This window comes from Poecilia reticulata, linkage group LG4, assembly GCF_000633615.1.
Source record: "Poecilia reticulata strain Guanapo linkage group LG4, Guppy_female_1.0+MT, whole genome shotgun sequence".
Taxonomy (NCBI): domain Eukaryota; kingdom Metazoa; phylum Chordata; class Actinopteri; order Cyprinodontiformes; family Poeciliidae; genus Poecilia; species Poecilia reticulata.
In genome coordinates this window covers 21,362,450-21,382,824 of record NC_024334.1, presented here as the reverse complement: position 1 = coordinate 21,382,824, position 20,375 = coordinate 21,362,450, and the positions used below count along the sequence as shown (strand labels likewise).

The following is a 20,375-nucleotide window of genomic DNA, read 5'->3' as shown; positions in this document are numbered from 1 at the left end:
CACGGAAGCCTAAAATCTCCATCTTGGTGCCATCTTATAAAATATAACATGTAATTTATTGCCAGTAGTTGCAGCATCATGCTGTGGGAATACGCAGTGGCGCAAAAAGTGGGTATGCAGCGCATGCAACGCATAGGGGCGCAGCACCAGAGGGGGCGCCAAAACCCCGTCTGGAGGGGGCGGCGCGCCGATGTTTTGCCATACACTTCAGCGCGCCTTACGCTCCTTCACCTCGCGCACATAATGATGCAAATGTAGCGAGTTTTACCCTTCACGTATCGTCGCCTCGGGGGGCGAGTTTTCTACGCTCCTTCACCCTGACGTTCCTTCGTTTGTTTATGTTTTCGCATCCACCTGAATAATGTGTAGTTGCGCCACTGGGAATACGTTTTTCCAATATGGACAGGGAAGCTAGACGGAACTAACAGGCCAATCCTGAAGAAGGAAAAAAAAATTGCATGAACAATTTTGCAGGAAAATGACACCCAGTGAATGTAACAAGGTGAGCAATGTTAACTTAGTCTTTCAGTTGAATTATTGTGTCTAACTGCTGTGGGTATTTATGATGTAGAACAAATTCATTTAGAGATGCCAAACTCACTTTCATTTTGGGCCGTATCAAAATTATTTTTATTTGTTTATTATAGAAAAGATTTACAAAAGCTGAGAAAATGAAACATGAACAGAATTTGACAAGAACCAGGAGAAAAGAGTTCGGGGGAGAACCTTGGCAGGAGCCAAAACGAACAAAGCACAGAACACCGGGAAGAACTAAGAAACCCAAAACAAAGGAATGAACAAATCATGACTGAAAAAATGTCTAAAATCAACAGCCATTAAAACAAAAAAAAAGAACATGACATGACATGACAAACCATGACAAAAGTGCACTGAAGCTTAAGGTCATAATCATATAATCCTGTTTGGCAACATGAGGAAAAGCTCAAGGGTTGTGAGCAGTTCTGCATCTGTTTTATTTACTTTTTATTGACTGATTCATTCAGCTTTACTTTTGCCCCACTGACTCGCACTTATCAGTGACATTTCTCCCAGTGGCAGATTATCTTTATCTTATCTCCAAAACTTTTACATTACCTCTGAAGCTGGAAACATCCAGCGGCTTACACCAGTCTGAATTTCACAACAGCTTTTCTCCCAAGCTTATCAGGCGATATGCTGATTTTAAAGACAGAGGTAAAACCAAAGCTTTTCATTCAAGATGAACTTTGTTAATCCCAGAATTGGAAAATGATTGAAGTCAAGTGATTATAGATATTTGTGAATAACAATAAAACATGAAAGTTATGATTTCATCACATGCGATCATTTCAAAGCTGTTCCTTTGGTCATTTGTGCCGTCTATTATATCTTCTCACTTAAACATACGTATTACATGCTTCTTTTTAAGGAAGTAAACATTACATCAAAAACATTTCACTGTAAAAAAATATTAAATGGACATGAATTACAACCAACATAAATTAACAAGTTATTGATCTACTTCCCATCAACAAGGTGGAAAATTTAAGCAAAATGTTCCATAGCAGGATGAAATGTGATTTAGATTAAAAAATAGCCATTTAAGTCACACCGTTCCTTCCTAGCATCAACAATTTGGACAGCTTTATTTCGACACAATTTGATATGTTAACTGCTGTAATGCCAACAGGTTTTAAGACACGGCTGCCACTGAGATCTTTGATTTCAGAGACAGTGTGATGGGTGCAGGCGTTTCTGTCAACACTTCTGTTGGTTTAACGCTGTGCGACACAGAGGCGGTACGGTTTGGGATAATGAGTGGCTCCCAGTTTGTACTCCAGACTGGGCTTCTCTCCTGGAGGAGGTGAGAACTTAAACCTCTGGAGGAGGGAGGTGAAGAAGAGGAACAGCTCCATCCTGGCCAGCTGCTCCCCGAGACACACACGTTTACCTGAGGATACACAACACAACGCCATAGCTACACAACTGTGATGTGGCCACACTGTATTCTGGACATATCTGTGTCAGCTTCTTATCTACTGTACATAGGAAGAGCACCATTAGTGGCAATTTGTTGGCGCTATTTTATCTTCAACTTAACAGAAAACAAGCAAACACAGGAGCAGAATTGTCTAATAACAAAAACACTTTAGTTTGGCTACAGGTTCATTAATTTCTGGGTCTGGAACATCACAATCTCTTTTCTGTCTTTAAAGCAGCACTTCATATTTAAACCAAGTAACGAAAAATCTAGTTATCCTATAACTTTTCAGTAGCTATTAAGTAAAAGCAAATTTGAGCTATTTTTATTGGTCGCTGATTGAATTGTTCCTTCTTTTTTTTTTTAATAAGGACAAATAAATATTATGCAATTAAGCTGAATTTCGTTTTACGAAGACTCAAGTAGAAATAAAGTGAATTTTAACAGACTGAAACTACTACCAACCTGCAGAAAAAGGCATGAAGGCTTCTCGCTTCCTAAATTTACCGTCCTGGTCCAGGAAGTGCTGAGGGTTGAAGGAGTGTGGCGTCTCCCACACCGACTCATCATGGAGAACAGAGTGAAGCGTCGCCAAGACCATGGTCCCCTGGAGATTGAAAAAAGACAAGTCGCTCAGTCAGACATTTATTTATGCTCAGTTTGTCAGTAGATTTTTTTCTGTACAGGAAGTAAAACAAGATAAATAGGAAATAAAGGTAAGCAGTCTGCACCCATTTATAAAAAACCTGCAGGGGAATTATTAGGTAGCAAAGTTACCCATGTAATACCTAGTATTCAAATCTTGTTGGGTATTTTTATGGCAAAGAAATATTTAAAAAACAATTAGGAGTAAATTATGAATGAACAATTCCGTTTAAAGTAAAGTAATTGGTTTTTTTCTTTAGTTTATTTCTGTGTTCCTCAATGTGTGGGTTTGTCAGGAATAAAGGCTTTGCTGAGAAAATGTTAACGCCCAATCAGTGCTCCTGAACTGAATACTGTCCACTGTACCTTTGGAATAGAGTATTTATCCAGAGTGGTGTCTTTGGTCGTCATGCGGGCCACATTCAGTGGAATGATGTTTCCCTTCCTCTGTATCTCGTGGATGACGGCGTCAGTGTAGGGCATGTTCTCTCTGTCGGTCACCGCGGGTTGCCTGGATGGACCGATCACAGCGTCTATCTCAGCCTGGACTTGCTCTGAACACACAAATAACACAACTGACTCTTGAGTCTGAGCAGTGGGAAAAATTAATGCTTTCCTCTATTTTTATATGTATATTTCCGTCTACTGAGTGTTTCTCACACACCTTGTATGTCAGGATAGTAGATCATGTACAGCAGCCCCCAGTGCAACGTGGTGGTGGTGGTTTCTGTCCCAGCAAAAAACAGGTCCAGAGTGCAAGCACTCAAGTTGAAGAGATCAAAACCAGAATCTTTGTCCTCTTTCTGCCAAAGATATGAGAGACAGGAGTGACAATGTGTCTACATACTTACTATATGCATTGTGCTGTTCAAGCTTTTCAATCTCCCTTTGATCTCTTAAGATTTAGTCAGAATTTCTAATGTTGTTTTGAAGAGAAACTCAAAAGTGCTTCTGAAGACTTTCATGTCCCTGATTGTAATGGTTTATTCTTGCTACAAATGAGAAATATGGAGGAAAATGTCCCTGTACAATCACATGACCAAGTAAACTTCAGTTGTTATAAAAAATGTTGTATACAATGTTGTGCTCTGAGAGGCTGCAGCTCTGAGGGGAGATTTGTGGGAGCAGGAGTTTAGCTGCCACCGAAGATTCAATGATTCCTCAAACGTGCATGTAAGAATTAAAGCAACACTCCATGTATGTTTTTGATGAGGGAATAACTTTATAACATAATATGAAGCTAAAAGGTCAATTTTACATCATATCCTCCATATAATTTTAGCTCTTTATGTATAAAGTGTTGTCTGTGTAGCCTCCCGTGCTTAGTGCAGAACTGAAGCAAAAATGTAATGGACACTGACATGAGACTATAGGCTATAAACCCAAACGTCCAAAACAGTCACATAAATATATGTAATTTATTACTGAATTCAACACTTACGTCTCCCATTTCTGCCAGGAAGGAGTCGATGTAGTCTCTCGGTGATGAGGGATCAAAGTTTTCTTTGTGCTCTTTGATACGGATTTCTATAAAGTCAGTTATGTTCTGTAGAAGCACAAATATTTTCTTTTGGGGTCCAGGTAGCCACTTCATCACAGAGGGAATCACGTTGTATATCTGAGGATCAAAGAAGATAAAATTTCATCCTTGGTGAAAAACCTTTAGACAAATATTGTTTTGCTGAATATACAGTAAAGTACATTTGGATCTTCTGTCTAACAATTTTCGTTTTGGGGCATTGAAACTATAACTACACTTTATCTGCATTTGTGTGCAAAGAAGACTTACCTGCACCCACAAACCTTCCTGTAAGCGCAAAATCTCATTCAAGTTCTCAAGGATGGTCTGGTACTGCTTGTCATTGTATTCGTATCGACTCCCGAAGACCAAACAGCAGATGATGTTGGACACGGCGTTGTTGATCAGCGCCTGGGCTGAGAAAGGCTTTCCTTTCAAATAAAAACAGATTGCAGAGTCAATAAAAAAATGCGTTAAAAACATGAAAAAAAAGATGTATAGCTTGTAATATTGAAATAACAGTAGCAGACATACAATAATAAAAAACAGAGTAAAGGACAGCATATTTTCAGATAATTTTTTTTTTTGTACCTTGTTGATCGGCAAAAACTTCAGTGAGATACTGGCACTCTTGCTGGATGTATCGCTCCATTGTCTTCTTCCCCAGACCAAAGTTCCTCAGCGTATGAAGAGCGAACCTCCTCTGGACTTTCCATGGATTACCGTTTGACATCACAATACCTTTTTAATAAATAAGTAAAAATAGAAACATGAATTAGCATTCAGGTCAGTGGAGTTCCATCCTCACCAACTCAACATTGTGACACCTTTTTAGACAAAATTAATTACAAATTTAATAAACTATACCTTTGTTCTTGAAAATCTGAGAAAACAGTGGAATGGTGGGGCGATCCATAAAGTCCTCTCCTTTTTCAACAAGGGCCTCTTTCACGTGTTTGTAACCGTTAACGATCACAGCTTTTCCCCCAAACAGATGGAGACTGAAAACGTTTCCATATTTTTCTGCAAACTGACCAACAAAAATGATAGCATGAGCTTTATTACTTTCTTGAAAAAGACCTGGCAATTAGTGGTGCACCGATTGCAGTTTTCTGGCCGATCGCCGATCATTGATCTTTTAAAAAGCTTAACCTGCCGATTCCAAGTTTGGCCGATACCAATTTTATTTTGCCTGAAATGTTGTATAATATAGTAAGAAGTTGTTGAGTTGGCAACAGTGGGGTCACTATTGTTAATTGTAAATATACAGACATGACTTGGTGGGCCTGTCTGTCAGTCAAACCTTTATCACCAGAGAGCAAAAGAGGACAGCGGTTGATTCTTAGAGCTTTGCAAAGTTAGATAAGATCAGCCGGATAAGATTGGCTTCATATGAAAAACTCGGCCGATCACCGTTCTCCCAAAATTAAGTAAATTGGCACCGATAAATCGGCTGGCCAATAAATCGGTGCACCCTTCCCGGCGATGCAGAAATCAAACATAAGAAGAGAGGGAGACATCTGCTCTTTCACCAAAAACACTCTTTCTGTTTGCCCAGTGACTATTGCACAACTGAAATGTTGACTTCACAGGATGACAAACCTGAATTTGAAGGATGCGAATACTAAAAACTTCAGGCCAGGACAACAAAATACTATAGTTACAAGCCAGACCACTGAGGCAGACATGGGTGTTGTTGGTGAGCATAAAGTTCTGTCAGAAAATGAGTTGTTTTAAAACTGTTCTTACTTTTTATGTGTCTTTCTGTCAGTACAAACAGTTCCTGACATCCACAGATAGTTTTATCAAAACAACCTAACACTCCTGTACAATCATTAACTGCAGCAGCCACAGATTCTTTTTTTATCTGTGTCTGTGACATGTGAATTGATCCTTTGATTATGTGTTGATTATGCATTAGGTTGAAAAATAAATTTGGATCGCATTAGGTGCTGTTGTGGGAAATACTATGAGTTATATGACTGTTGCTTTAAAATCTTTAATACTTAGTGCTTTTAACTTCTAGAACTCACTATCCTCTATATGGTAAATTACCTATTCCTCTATTTAAACTATAATAAGTAGATGAACACAACTTTACATCATGAAATACAGTTTCATTTTTTTCTGTGATGTATGCAAATCTATGCATGGTTCACACTAGACCTTATGTGGTTTATTAAAAAACGCACCACAACCTGACCATCAAACTTAATTATGTTTGGCCTGACGCGAAATTTGGGAATTTATAGTCCCAGCATGCTGGGACTATAAATGTAAACTCTAAGCATCATAATTTTACTATATGTCTGTCAATGTAAGACCTCACACCTCTGTGAACTGCAGGTGAAGTCTAGCAGGGCTGATGTGATGAAGATCTCCGATAAAAGGAAGAGCCCGCGGTCCAGGAGGAAAGTTTTTCGGTTTTCTGTTCCGTAAAATATCGCTCAGCAGCAAAAACACGAAGAAAAATATTAAAATACTCCGTGTGTCCAACCATTCCAAGCCGAAAAGACTAAATAACGCCTCCATCACACCAACACCGTGCTGCAGTAACACAGCTGCGCGTCTGTCAGATGAGCTATGTAATATTGAAACTACCTGGTTTTCAAAATAAGAGCATCACCTGTGTCTCTGTGCGAATGTTTAAATCTTCTACGGCCTTTTAATCGTGTGGGACAGAACACCTTAAAGCTATAAATATAAACTATGATAGTTCAAAACATGTCATAAACATATGTTTATGACATTATGACAAGCAAATGTTCGCACGACGTCCGTGAACGTAGTTCCCAATTAATTAAAATTTTTTTGCTGTCATTTCACTTGATTTAGTTTTTATATCTTTAGAACCTTTATGGCTGTTTTTCTCTTTTATCAAATTGCTTTTTCTTCTTATACAAAGTGCATACTTCTGACTGTTGTTTGAACGTCTTCCGGACGTTTTTATAAATGCTGCTTTACAAAATTCCCTAAACAAACGTAGGCATTACAAAGAGCCTATAGGCAAATAGGCCTGAGGTTGTTATAATAAAAAAGCTGCTATAAAAGAAGTTCCCAAGTTCAACGTTTATGGCTAAGATTTTTTTTTCTGTAATTGAAACTTATGTAATCACATTTTTTTTTTAAAGCCAGATTAAAGTTGAATGAGGAAATAAATAAATAAATAAATAAATAAATAAATAAATAAATAAATGCTGTAGAAATGCAGTAGAAAAAGTACAGGAGAATTCAGATACATCTTCCAGCATCTTTTCTCACCTAGACTCATCTTCTCCTCACCTAACTGAGTTTGTGAATTTTATTGGAATGACCATTTTTCTGCAAGTTATCACTCCCATTTATGATTTTCGGCCATTTTATTGAGGGCTTATTTAAGTTTTATTGTAAGCCTTCTCATAATTTTGAACCAGTCTAAATATGGTAAAATTCTGGCAGCCACAGCTGCCAGTATTTTACAGTAAGTTAGAGATAGTTTTTGTTTTGTCTTTTTATGGTGTGGAGAGATTGAGGAAGTAATCAGTGGCATTCACTCCATTACATCACAACAGTCTTTATTAAAGCAGGGAAGCCATTTAATTTATTTTCAATGAAATTCATTTCACATAAAAAACAAAACATGTATTAGTAAACAGTTTTGTGCACACACTGTAAATTGCATAAAACCATTTAAAAAATGAACAAGCAGCATTTATTTAAAAGACAACATTTCTTTTGGTTTTTCTTTTCTTTTTTTCTTTTTTCAGACACACAAACATACAAACCACAGAGTTAGCTTTCTTCAGAGGATCTAGTCTGATTTCCTCACTGTTAGTGTAATAACAGGTTTAAACACCCAATGAGATCAGCTCAATCATGCGCTTTCATTTCAGTGTGAGTAGATCGACAGCAGATGCAAAACACTTGTTTTGGTTTAGCGTGGAACGGCACAGAGGCGGTAAGGTTTGGGACAATGAGTGGCTCCCAGTTGGAACTCCAGACTGGGCTGCTCTCCTGGAGGAGGTGAGAACTTAAACCTCTGGAGGAGGGAGGTGAAGAAGAGGAACAGCTCCATCCGGGCCAGCTGCTCCCCGAGACACACACGTTTACCTGGAAATACACAGCACCTCATTTTTCCACTGTGGTGTAACTCTGCTTGGTTCCTCCAGAGGCTGGAGAGAAGTTATATGATTGGATTAAGAATATAAAATGCCATCATACTTAAATTTTAAATGACAAAACCCTCTTTTGTAGGGAAATTCTAAACATAAACTCTGTACATTTATGTTCGTGATGGTAGAACAGAAAACATTTTTTTTTCCTGACATGCCACCAAAATATTGCCTTATAGTGACTGCTGATCATAGGGACACATCAGTGCAGATTGTACTTCCAATACATGTTTATTATTGCCAAGGCATGAGCAAAGACTTTTAATTTTTACCGTTGACTGAAAGTAGTTGTTGAATTTTGTAGTCCTGTCTTGAATCTGACAGGAATTTAAGCTGTTTATCCTTAGACAGAGAAAGATTTACCTGCAGAAAAAGCCATAAAGGCGTCTCTCTTCCTAAATTTACCGTCCTGGTCCAGAAAGTGCTGAGGGTTGAAGGAGTGTGGAGTCTCCCACATGGACTCATCATGGAGGACGGAGTGAAGTGGAGCTATAATAAAGGATCCCTTAAAAAAGAAAAACATTAAAAATTGTTCTTCTCAGTGCTCTACTGCCATTTACAGGGTTCTAACTAGCTTCCTACAGAGTATAACTTATAAGCTTGTTTGGTTCACAGTTACTTGCCATATTAGTTACCGCCGTAGTGTAAGAGGCAAATAGACTCAATTTAAACAACACTTTTCTAGTCATGGCGGCCATTTAAAGAGCCTCAGTGGACCACGTTTACCTCATGGATTTCACAAACACACAGATACGTAGACTGACAGGCAAATTGTAGGAAAGTTGGGGTTTAGCACCTTCACATTAACATTTGGCAGGAGGAAGTTGGACCTTGACCCACAACTTTTGGATTGCAATAACTAGGCTACTCACTCCACAGGGCCACAGTCACCCTCATACACCTAACTTGGTGTTGTTTGGTAACAATGTTCTTTTTTATTTTACATCTGATATTTAATACCTAATCTATACTCTAAATTAAATAATGTGGGTTACCTTTGGAATAGAGTATTTATCCAGAGTGGTGTCTTTGGTCGTCATGCGGGCCACGTTCAGTGGAAGGATGTTTCCCATTCTCTGTATCTCGTGGATGACGGCATCAGTGTAGGGCATGTTCTCTCTGTCGGACATGGCGGGTTGCCTGGATGGACCGATCTCAGAGTCTATCTCAGCCTGGACTCGCTCTGAACACAACAAAAACTAGTTTTTCTATCGTGTACATGATCTCTCCCAATAAACACATAATGCAAAGGTTTGAGGAGATGCATGCAACAGCAACAGATTTGCTTAAGATATTTGTCTTATACGAACCTTGAATCTCAGGGTAGTAGATCATGAAGAGCAGCCCCCAGTGCAACGTGGTTGCTGTAGTTTCAGTTCCAGCACCGAACAGATCCAGAGTGCAAGCGCTCAAATTGAAGAGATCAAAACCAGAATCTTTGTCCTCTTTCTACCAAAGACACCAGAGACAGGTGTTTAAATGTTTACTATATTTATATTGCTGCTCCAGCATTTTAAACCACCTCCAATACTTACTTAGCCAGAGTTTCCAATGTTGCTTTATACTTTTGCAGACTTTAATGTCTCTGCACAGAAGCATGTGTGCCAATGAGGAATATGGCCCTCTAGTAAGATGTGAAAACTGATGCTGTCAGACACTCTTTATCAAATCTGACTGAATTTAGGCTGTTTTGTAAAGAAAACTCAGGCCAAATTTTTCTTACATGTGTGAAGCTGGTAAAGAAATTTCACAAGACTTCAAGTTGTAGTTGGGGAGAAAGTGTTTCCACAAGCTATTGACTCAAAGAATGACATATAAATTCAAGCACAACTTTCACTGTGAAAAACAAAAAGACATTTTATAAAAATTAAAGTCCATTCATCTTTTCACTGCTACTTTGAAATTGTGCTCTGTCATGCGTTGGTCAATCTCATAAAAGCCAATAAAGTTCATAGAGGTCTGTGATTGTAAGATTACAAAATGTGAAACACTTCTAGGGGCATAATAATTTTTGAAAGGCAATAAAGAACTCTAAAAATTATGTTCAAAGGCAGCTTTTTATGTGTGTTAAGCTATTTTCCTCTGTTGAATGTAGATGTGGTTCAACCCTTCTGTTACCCTCTGTAGATAACAAATGGAAAATTAATAAAATAACATTTGTGAAGCTTTCAGGACCCGATGGGAACTTATGATCAAACAATTCAAGAAAGTCTTGGCTAATCGAAGGTAAAACATATTCAAGACATTGAACATTTCACGTAATGAATACAGGAACCCAAAACCTACCCCTCCCATCTCTATGAGGAAGGAGTCGATGTAGTCTCTTGGAGACGCCGGGTCAAGGTTCTCTCTATGTTCCTTGATCCGAATTTCTATAAACTTAATGATCTTCTCTAAGAGACTTAAGATTTGTCGATGAGGTCCTGGCAGCCATTTCATTACTGAGGGGATTGTGTTGTAAATCTGAAAAGCAAAGAAGATGCATCGTTTTTAATGTAAGAAATTGTTTTAATGCTAATATAATATGGATATGCATTAATAGCAATTAATAGCAATAGCATTTTTAAATGTGTTTTGATGACACTTGTATTCATTTTAAATAAACTGTATGTTTTTTGTTGAAACCAGTAAGGTGCATTTTGTTTTTCCACAGCACTGAGAATGACGGGCCGTCATAGACAAAGTTACACTTTTCCAATCCTCTGTCGCTCTTAGGCTGCAGCTCAGATAAAAGACTTTCATCGTCAATGCTTGCAAATAACACTTTTAGGAGAGAAGGCTGACCTGTACGAGAAAACTTCCTTGTAAGCGCATAATCTCATTAAAGTCAAGGAGGATAGTCTGGTACTGCTTGTCACTGTATTCGTATCGACTCCCGAAGACCAAACAGCAGATGATGTTGGACACAGCGTTGTTGATCAGCGTCTGGGTATTAAATGTCTTGCCTTTGAAATAATAACAGATCGCAAGCTAAATAAAACCGAGAAATAATATTCGTAAAAAAAAAAGATGAAAAATTATGCAAAACTGCAGCAATGACAAATTAAATGTTTTTTAATGTGGTTGTTTGGTTGTTTTGTACCTTGCTGATCAGCAAACGCCTCAGTGAGATATTGGCACTCCTGCTGGATGTATCGCTCCATGGACTTCTTTCCCAGACCAAAGTTCCTCAAAGTATGAAGAGCGAACCTCCTCTGTACTTTCCATGGATTACCATTAGACATCACAAGACCTTTCAGAAATAGCAAACTGTGTCAACATTGAGGTTTGTGGAGTCAGATACAAATGATACTGCTTGACATGAAAGAGTGACTTAGAAAAAAATCAACAGGAACGTAACGAGACACCAACACCTTTGTTCTTGAAAAATTCAGAAAACAGTGGAATGGTGGGGCGATCCATGAAGTCCTCTCCTTTTTCAACAAGCGCCTCTTTCACGTGTTTGTACCCGTTAACGATCACCGTCCTTCCTCCAAAGATATCGAGACTGAAAATGTTGCCATATTTTTCTGCAAACTGAACACGGACAACAGATTTCTGTTTTCAACAAAGTGACATTGAGACACAGTTACTGCCTGAGGAACAAGTTTTACTATTTGTCCAAAATTCAGGACTATTTGAACTTATACATCCATTGTCTTCCATTCATGCAAGGCCGGGTCATCATGGGTAAAAGGACCAGCAGGGAAACTCAGACATCCATCTATCCTGCTGTACTCTCCTCCTCATTTTGCAGCACAGGAAGCAGCCACACTGCTTCAGTGGTGTGGCTCCCTCTCCCTCTCCATCCGGCCAACAACAGTGAGCAAAACACCAAAATAGCTGAGGCAGAGACTGACTCCTAACTTTGAAGGGCCGTTGTCTGTCTTTACGTGAAACTCCAGAGTCGGAGGAAGTTGGTTCTATAGCCCGAGTCGTGTGTGTGATGGTGAATCCGACTTGAAATTGTTCAACCTCACACACCAGCCCTCAGTGGTCAGAGACTGCTGCAAGTCACCAGTACCACCAACCATCCAAGGATATTGCAAACAGTTTACTCAGGTTATCTTTATTTGATTAGAAAAATTGTTTGATGGTACAATAAATTTAATGTGATGAAAGATAAATTTTTTTAAAGAAGGCTTGAACACTTAACATATCACCATGGCTGAGTTCATTAAAGTCTCAATAAGCAAAGTAAAAAAAAAAAAAAGAAACAAAGGAGAAAAGAGGAAGAACATGAAATTTCTCTCTAACTACTCTACTCTTACTGTACCTCTGATAACTGCAGGTGAAGTCTGGCAGGGTTGATGCGATGAAGATCTCCAATAAACGGCAGAGCCCGTGGTCCTGGAGGAAAGTTTTTTGGTTTTCTGCTCTTTAAGATATTGCTCAGCAGCAGAAACACAAAGAAAAATATCAAGACGCTCCTGGTGTCCAGCCACTCAAAGCCAAGGAGATCGTATAAAGCGTCCATTGTTCAACTCGTGCTCTGCTAACACAGGTGCAGCTCTGTGAGATCAGCTATGAATGAAGCAAAAGAATCTCTGAATCTTTATATCTAACCATTTCGTTTACCGGTGATAAAATTATTATGCACTGAGTAACTGTTGAGTAAACACATCATGCTCTGCAAATAGGACAAAGGTTGTGAACATAAAAGCTGTAATAAAAACATTAACGAGCCTCTAAGTTTCTTCTTCGATCTGTAATCTGAAGTTCTACGTTCTTGATGCTCCATCTACATTTTATAACTGTGTCTGTGTTCAGATAAAAAAAAAAGCCATGTAGAAAGTCAAAGTAACGGACATAAGTGGGGAGAGTTAAAGTGCACACCCATAAACAAAGTACAGATGAATTTTTGCTAATACTGTGACTCATTATCTGCCTCTGACTTGATTAATTCATGTGGTATGAAAGACTGAAGTAAACAATTCAAGAGAAAAAAATTATGTTCTCTTTTTACATTGCTAAATATTCTCCAGTACGACTCGTCTTCAGTCTGTTTCACGTTCTTACTGATTGCTTCAAGCAGCACACATTCTCCACACAGCTGCAGAGAAACCGTAGTCAAAAAGTGCTTTGTTTAAATCGTCCAGACTCTGCTGTATCTTCATACAACATGGATGCAGGCTGCATAGTTTCCCCCTCTGCAACCAGCTGGAGCAGGGCCAGCTCCTGCATGTTTTTCTTGTTGCGTGAGAGTCCTGGGAGGGAAAACTGTTATGCAACGTCCTCAGAGTCACTTCTCACCCAGTTTACCCGCCACCACCTTCATCTCTGTTGAAGCTTAAGCTTTTTAATAAAGCATCTTTCAGGTAAATTACAAGCTATTTCGATCAATTAGATGCACCGGTCGGCTGCTGCAGAGTTTTCTGTGGCTGCTTTTAAATCGGCTGCTTGTTGTTTGGACTCGAAAGGTCCTAAGCGACCCGGCCCACCCGCCCCGCTCTCTAGCCCCCGGCTGTGCCCCTTCTTAGAAAACAGAGGAAACGGGAGGAGGTGTTCTTTGTTTCCGTTTATTTTTACAATCCACAACTGAGAGAAACGTATCTTTCTGCGCAGACCAAATATGAGTAAACATGAAATGTAATTTATACATTTTAAAATGAGAGTATGTATTGATGTATAATGCTGGGATATGAGCCAAAGATTTATCACTAAAATCAGAGCGATGCTGGATTTAGAGGTCCAGGTTACAAAAGAAATCCTCAAAGCATGACTCACTATAGGTTTCTGGCTACAGGGCAAAATGCTCAGGTACTTGTAGAGTGCAAACCAAGTTCATTTAAATGCATTGTCCTTTTTAAGATATAACACAAATGCAACATATCTTTTATTTCTACTAAAACTTTAGAAGCAATAGTCACTTCACTAGATTTGTGAGTGAAAGGAACTTGTTGCATTTTTTGCCCCAACATAAAAAATGAATGAGATGAGATTTTTGAGGCTTTGTGGAGGTGATTAATCAAAAAATATTTAGGTGAATACAACACACTGCAACACCATTTATTTGTAAAGCCATGAAAATTAGATGTTTTTCTATCAACAAATTTTCAGGACAAACCGATTGTACATAAAGAGATATAATACTGCTTTTTGATAAAGAAACACTGGACTGCTTAATTTTAATGTTCAGAGGATTGACAGTTGTTGTTTCTTTGCACAATGTAATGCAAGAAAAGAGGCTGTGCTCGGCTCAGCGGGGCGCGGCGCAGAGGCGGTAAGGCTTGGGAGTGCGAGTCGCTCCCAGTTTGAACTCCAAGCTGGGCTGCTCTCCAGGTGGAGTGGAGAACGTGAACCTCTGGAGGAGGGAGGTGAAGAAGAGGAACAACTCCATCCTGGCCAGCTGCTCCCCGAGACACACACGCTTACCTAAAAACCAAAAAATGCAGGAGACGAGGTTTATCGTCACACTGTAGAAAAAGTAGAACATTGTAAATTAGGGTGAGAGGTGAAGTTGCAGGTTCTGAATTGCTCCCCCTACTGCTACATTTGGGATTTTGCAGCTAAAACACGAGTGCCTGTAGGATCAGCAGTGAGTGAAACTCAAACTCAAGACGATATGAAAATGACTCCATTTTTGGTTGTTACCCATAACTGAAGGAGCAACGTTGGCTTGGTAATCGTTTACTTATTGTTAGACTTTTTGTTAAGTCTGCAGATAATAGATTAGTGTATCTACAGCTTATATTTGTTTTGCTACCAAAGTAACTGATTAATGCCGATCATGCTTAACCAGCCTGACATGACTCATTTAGTTTAGTTTTTGCGTCCCAATGAACTTATAAAATCTGAAGTACGTCCAGATGTTTGCTTTCAAAACACAATCTGGTGTTTGATCTTTCCTTGCTGAGCTTCATTCCTTCTGTTTACTTTGGCATAATGTAAATAGAGGTCCTGCACGCACTTGCTATTTTTCAGAGCTTTCTATTTACTTCACGTAGCTACTTAGGATTCTCTGGTTCTTACTGAGATCATGACAAAATACTCCCCTCCAACTGAACCATTTCCAGGAGGCTTTTTCCAGCTGCTCAGAAGGTGGTACCCATCTTTAGCAGGTCTTCACACAGATATGAACAAAACAATTACCTGTACACCGACTCACTCTCAAACCTAAGGGCTGTTTCTCAATTGTGCATCTATGAAATTAAAACGATTACAAAAACCAGTAATTATTTTTTGCTCTGTCAGTTTGTATGTCAGTTTGTATGAAGACTTTACAGGACATAGAAGAGAGCTCGACTTTGAAGGACCAAAACAAACGACTGACCTGTAGAAAAAGGCATGAAGGCGTCTCTCTTCCTAAATTTACCGTCCTGGTCCAGGAAGTGCTGAGGGTTGAAGGAGTGTGGCGTCTCCCACACCGACTCATCATGGAGGACAGAGTGAAGCGTCGGCAAAATCATGGTTCCCTGAGAATTAGAAAATATCAGTAAAAAGGATCAATAACATTAGTTATGAGTTCAAAACCAGCAGACAAACAGAGACAAGTTTGATCCCTACTCTACTTTAAGGTTTTTCATTTATAAGACGAAATGTTCATTTCCAATGATTTGCCAAAGATAATTAGATATAGCTGCTCAATAAAATAAAACACTAAGATTAATTTTAAACTTTCCCTGGACTGAATTAAATAAGTTTTAATGAAAAGAAACAAATTCTTCAATAAAGCAAGTGGGAATGAATGGATGGACAGACAGATGGATGGACGGATGTTAGATAATTTTAATATTTAAAAATTACATCATCAGATGGACCAAAATATAGTTAAAATTTTGATATTTTAAGGATGAAAATACCAACAATTTATTTAAATAATAAAAAGTAAAACTAGGCAATATATTTTTTCCAAACCAGTTTCTTTTAATAAAAAACAAATTAAACTTTTTTTGGTTTGTTTTTTGGTTAAAACCTGTTTGTTCTTCATTCAGTGAAGTTACTCACAGAGGGTAGAGAATCCAGAAATTTTACTCAAGTAAAATTAGTGATACTTCATAATAAAATTACTCAAGAAAAAGTACAGTGTAGTTAAAATATTCCTAAAAGTACTTTTTTTTTTTTTTTTTCAAAAAAATACATGTAATTGAGTAAAAGTAACTAGTTACTACCCAGCTCTGTAGAGCAGCCACTCCTGGATTCACCTCGGCTTTATGCGTAGATGTGATTCTCATTGTGGTTCATTCAAATCCACAGATCTTAAAAATGACTTTTTAACCCTTTCCAGGCGAATAGATGTAACCTTTTATCTGTAACTTGTTTTAACTGTACCTTTGGGATAAAGTATTTATCCAAAGTGGTGTCTTTGTTTGCAAGTCGTGCTAGATTCAGTGGAACAATGTTTCCCATCCTCTGTATCTCGTGGATGACGGCGTCAGTGTAGGGCATGTTCTCTCTGTCGGTCACCGCGGGTTGCCTGGATGGACCGACCACGGCGTCTATCTCAGCCTGGACTCGCTCTGAACACACAGAAAATGGGGTAAAATATGAGTTTTTGCACAGAGATGGAGAAAGTCATGCTAGATTCAGTGCAATTTAAAGGTAATTAAAGATGATACAAACCTTGAATCTCAGGGTAGTAGATCATGTACAGCAGTCCCCAGTGCAACGTGGTGGTTGTAGTTTCAGTTCCAGCACCGAATAGATCCAGAGTGCAAGCGCTCAAGTTGAAGAGATCAAAACCAGAATCTTTGTCCTCTTTCTACCAAAGACACCAGAGGCAGCTGCGAGAATCTGTTTACCACGTGTGCAGGATATTTGAGAGCGAACAGAAGACTCACCTCTCCCATCTCTATGAGGAAGGAGTCGATGTAGTCTCTGGGAGACGACGGATCGAGGTTCTCTCTGTGTTCCTTGATCCGAATGTCTATAAAGTCAATCAGCTTCTGCAAGAGCGTGAATATTTTTTTATGTGGTCCAGGCACCCACCTCATCAGCCTGGGCATTGAGTTGAAAATCTGAAGAGAAAGATGAATGTAGTGAAAATAGTTTTAAAAATAATTTCAATGTTACCTCAAGTGTATAAATAAAAACATAAGTTGACTGGATAGAACCAAAGAACCTTCAAGGCTGAAGTATAAAATTGCATGTGGACAATTTTGCTATAAAACGCGGTGTGTTTTTAGAGAGAAGGCGTACCTGAACTGACAAACCTCCCTGTAGGAGGATTATATCATTGAAGTACTTAAGGATAGTCTGGTACTGCTTGTCGTTGTACTCAAATCGACTCCCAAAGACCAAACAGCAGATGATGTTGGACACGGCGTTGTTGATCAGTGCCTGGCCATTAAACACCTTATCTGTGGAGAATGGAAAGAATGAAGACCTTTTGTTAAAAGAATGAATATCTGAAAGGGCAGAAAAAGCTCTAGCTTGGCAAATTAACAGCCAGCTTCTTCAAGAGATCCAACAGTAGATCTCTGTATTCATACAGAGTTTTATGAATACTGTAAAACTCTCAAGCGTCAGGGGAGCAAGAAAGGTTCACCAGTTTAAGTTCACAAGATCGACAGAAGCTGAAAAAAATTCAGATAGTGATGAAAAGCTAAAGTAACAAAGAGTTTCACACACATTTCATATTACTACAATGCCTTTAGGATATTAGCTGCTGTGAAGATGACTTGGTGAAGTTTAACTCAAGCATCGGAACGGAAAAGAAAAGGGTGACTTGGAAGTGGCACGATTGCTGTTGTTGGGGAAATGGGTCGGGGTATTTCTGAACCCACTGTCTGAGTTCGAGCACAATCATCTCTCAGTGTCTCTCAGCATCCATAACGTGATGTAGTAGAGGGTCTGCAGCAGCAGACACACCAGGTGGCATTCCTGTCTTCCAAGTACAGCAAACTGTACGCAAAGTTTGCACAGGCTTACCAAGATATCTGGTCTAACATAAAAATGGTAGGGACACAATTTAAGTGTGAAAATAAATCTTTGTGGAGACCTTGCTGTTCTGAGAAAGCCTCAGTGAGATACTGGCACTCCTGCTGGATGTATCGCTCCATTGTCTTCTTTCCCAGACCAAAGTTCCTCAGCGTATGAAGAGCAAACCTCCTCTGCACTTTCCACGGATTACCATTAGACATCACAAGACCTGATGGAAAAAGAAAAAAAATAGCGTCAATATTTAAGTTTGGGTTGTCAGATATTCGTGAAGTACATCCATAATCCAAGTGTAAATATACTATAAATGTACCTTTATTCTCAAAAAACTCAGAAAACAGTGGAATGTTGGGGCGATCGATGAAGTCTTCTCCCTTTTGGACCAGCGCCTCTTTCACGTGTTTGTAGCCATTAATGATCACAGCTCTGCTCCCAAAGATGTGCAGGCTGAAAATGTTTCCATACTTCTCTGCAAGCTGAAGAAAGAGAACTAATGAGGATTTCGCTGCAGTGTTTTTCAGGCCCGCTTGAATAATTACTTATCCCTACAAACATGATGGCAGCTGAATATTGCAGAGTAAACAAATCCACAGAGAATGGACCTGAAGTTCAAATGTCAGAGTACAACTACCAACAAATAGGATTTCAAGTAAATACATTTCTACAAAAACAGCTCCTACCTTTTTTTTCTTTAAGAAATATGTTATAGATGTTTTTTTATGGCATAAACACTGCCATAAAAAAACCCACGCAGTTTGCACAGGCTTACCGAGCCTGTGCAAACACTGCATGATTTATCATGTATCATTTATTAGTAAGCTATAAAAGGAGTGACACAGAAATGATAGAGCAACCATTAAGGTTCGCAATCAGTTTGCGTCAAAAGACAGCTGCAACCAATATTTTTCTCTTATCTATGCTGAGTGTTCATTTTTTCTCCAAAGCATTTGGGATTTTATTATTATGTCAATATTATCAAGTCAATCTGCAGATGATGGTCCATATTTCATTTGCATTTACTCTGAATTTTCTTCAGTGTTCATATTTTAAAAATATATATATATTTAAATGCCCATTTTAGTCCATAAAGTATTACTATATTACTATATAGCAATAAGCGAAACTTCTATAGTTCCACATTATGAGTTTGATTATTTCATTAAAATGTACGTAGAAAAGCATAAATGATTGTAATGTCACTTCTGCCTATGTTAGCAGTTCACCTCTGAGAACTGCAGGTGAAGTCTGGCAGGTTTGATGCGGTGAAGATCTCCAATAAATGGAAGAGCCAGCGGTCCAGGAGGAAAGTTTTTTGGTTTCCAGTTCTTCAAAACGTCGCTCAGCAGCAGAAAAACAAAAAGAAAAATTAAAATAGCTCTGGTGTCGAGCCAGTCTAAACCCAGAACATGCAGTACTGCCTCCATCTCTTCACTGCTCTACTACAACTAAAGGTCMGTCAGGCGGGTTATGAGGGTATACTACAGAGTCCACAAAGCTTTCAAAATAAAAGCTTTTCTGCACTTTTATAAGTGACAGGTGTGTTTTGGGTCGGCTTTAGTCAAAGAGATCACTACAGGCCCGACTTGTAGCACTTCAGCAAATCTTTTAGCAAGGAGATTTGCAGTAAATGTACAAAGAAAATAACTTTTTGCTGTTCATATTTTTTATTTATTTTTTGGTAAAATAAGATTTTTGCTGGATGTGCAGTCAGTTTTTGCCATAATTGGGTATTTCACAGCTTCTGAAAAACATAATTTTTTTAAAAACACGATTCCAAACATATATCTTTTTCTATTTTGCCGCACAATGAAAATCACCTAAAACCAAGAAGTTTTCTAGTCTGAACTGAAGCTTTGTTGTTTTTTCTGTGTGGGGTTTAGATATTCTCCAAGGTTTTCTTTAGGTGATCCTGTACCTTTCAAACCACATGAAGGAGTGTATGTGAGACTGTTTGATTGCGTTGAGTTTTTTTTTTTTTTGTTGTTGTTGTTCAGGAATAGACAATAAACCAGCAACCTGATCCAGTTAATTTGATTTTTGTCATTTTACAGCTGAGTTGACTCTGGCTGTTTATAAAAAGAAAATGGGTGCAGAAAAGTGATGGACTGATGTGTATTTGTTCAGATTATGTTCAGTCATGTGAAAACATTTTGCTAAATTAAATTCTGGATATTTTAATCCTGTTTGTTGCAGTGTCATGGTATGGACCGTCCTGACATCAGAACGGATGTCGAACTTTGGA

At 38.6% G+C, this 20,375-nt stretch overlaps 3 protein-coding genes across 6 annotated transcripts in view; all 3 read right to left on the bottom strand.

Moving 5' to 3' along the window:
* LOC103463739 (cytochrome P450 2J2) overlaps positions 1 to 6,686 on the bottom strand; it is a 13,177-nt gene extending 6,491 nt beyond the window's left edge. The window contains exons 1-9 of one of the 2 annotated variants that reach the window (XM_017304482.1): positions 6,456 to 6,686; positions 4,992 to 5,154; positions 4,716 to 4,865; positions 4,395 to 4,555; positions 4,047 to 4,223; positions 3,270 to 3,408; positions 2,972 to 3,159; positions 2,426 to 2,567; positions 1,841 to 1,930 (exon numbers count right to left, since the gene is read on the bottom strand). In XM_017304482.1, the coding sequence (XP_017159971.1) occupies positions 1,841 to 1,930; positions 2,426 to 2,567; positions 2,972 to 3,159; positions 3,270 to 3,408; positions 4,047 to 4,223; positions 4,395 to 4,555; positions 4,716 to 4,865; positions 4,992 to 5,154; positions 6,456 to 6,656 (1,411 nt within the window). In that variant the 5' untranslated portion in view covers positions 6,657 to 6,686. The remainder of the gene's footprint in view (positions 1 to 1,840; positions 1,931 to 2,425; positions 2,568 to 2,971; positions 3,160 to 3,269; positions 3,409 to 4,046; positions 4,224 to 4,394; positions 4,556 to 4,715; positions 4,866 to 4,991; positions 5,155 to 6,455) is intronic. The other variant, XM_008407298.1, reaches the window with a different exon arrangement.
* The window catches only part of LOC103463738 (cytochrome P450 2J2-like), a 42,878-nt gene extending 30,052 nt beyond the window's left edge, over positions 1 to 12,826 (bottom strand). The window contains exons 1-9 of one of the 2 annotated variants that reach the window (XM_008407297.2): positions 12,531 to 12,826; positions 11,629 to 11,791; positions 11,358 to 11,507; positions 11,060 to 11,220; positions 10,562 to 10,738; positions 9,586 to 9,724; positions 9,271 to 9,458; positions 8,639 to 8,780; positions 7,671 to 8,213 (exon numbers count right to left, since the gene is read on the bottom strand). In XM_008407297.2, coding sequence (XP_008405519.1) covers positions 8,038 to 8,213; positions 8,639 to 8,780; positions 9,271 to 9,458; positions 9,586 to 9,724; positions 10,562 to 10,738; positions 11,060 to 11,220; positions 11,358 to 11,507; positions 11,629 to 11,791; positions 12,531 to 12,731 — 1,497 coding nt within the window. In that variant the 5' untranslated portion in view covers positions 12,732 to 12,826 and the 3' untranslated portion in view covers positions 7,671 to 8,037. Of the gene's footprint in view, positions 1 to 7,670; positions 8,214 to 8,638; positions 8,781 to 9,270; positions 9,459 to 9,585; positions 9,725 to 10,561; positions 10,739 to 11,059; positions 11,221 to 11,357; positions 11,508 to 11,628; positions 11,792 to 12,530 lie in introns of those variants that run through there. The other variant, XM_017304483.1, reaches the window with a different exon arrangement.
* A 926-nt stretch (positions 12,827 to 13,752) lies between these two features.
* Positions 13,753 to 19,578, bottom strand: LOC103463736 (cytochrome P450 2J2-like). Of its 2 annotated transcripts, none has more exons than XM_008407295.1 (9): positions 19,357 to 19,578; positions 18,447 to 18,609; positions 18,195 to 18,344; positions 17,393 to 17,553; positions 17,035 to 17,211; positions 16,817 to 16,955; positions 16,526 to 16,713; positions 15,528 to 15,669; positions 13,753 to 14,629 (listed from the first exon to the last, which is right to left on the bottom strand). In XM_008407295.1, exons 1-9 carry the CDS (start codon positions 19,555 to 19,557, stop codon positions 14,454 to 14,456), a joined length of 1,497 nt encoding a protein of 498 aa, XP_008405517.1. In that variant the 5' UTR covers positions 19,558 to 19,578; the 3' UTR covers positions 13,753 to 14,453. The 2 variants fall into 2 exon arrangements, with proteins under 2 accessions (XP_008405517.1, XP_008405518.1); XM_008407296.1 differs by lacking the exon at positions 13,753 to 14,629 and adding an exon at positions 14,670 to 15,396.
* Between the last annotated feature and the right edge of the window lie 797 nt (positions 19,579 to 20,375).

Coding starts and splice junctions, on each gene's coding strand:
- LOC103463736 (XM_008407295.1), bottom strand. CDS start 19,557: ATGGAGGCAGTACTGCATGTTCTGGGTTTAGACTGGCTCGACACCAGA. Junction 16,956..17,034: donor TCCTCATAGAGATGGGAGAG/GTGAGTCTTCTG, acceptor TGTCTTTGGTAG/AAAGAGGACAAAGATTCTGG. Junction 16,714..16,816: donor CTACTACCCTGAGATTCAAG/GTTTGTATCATC, acceptor CTGTGTGTTCAG/AGCGAGTCCAGGCTGAGATA.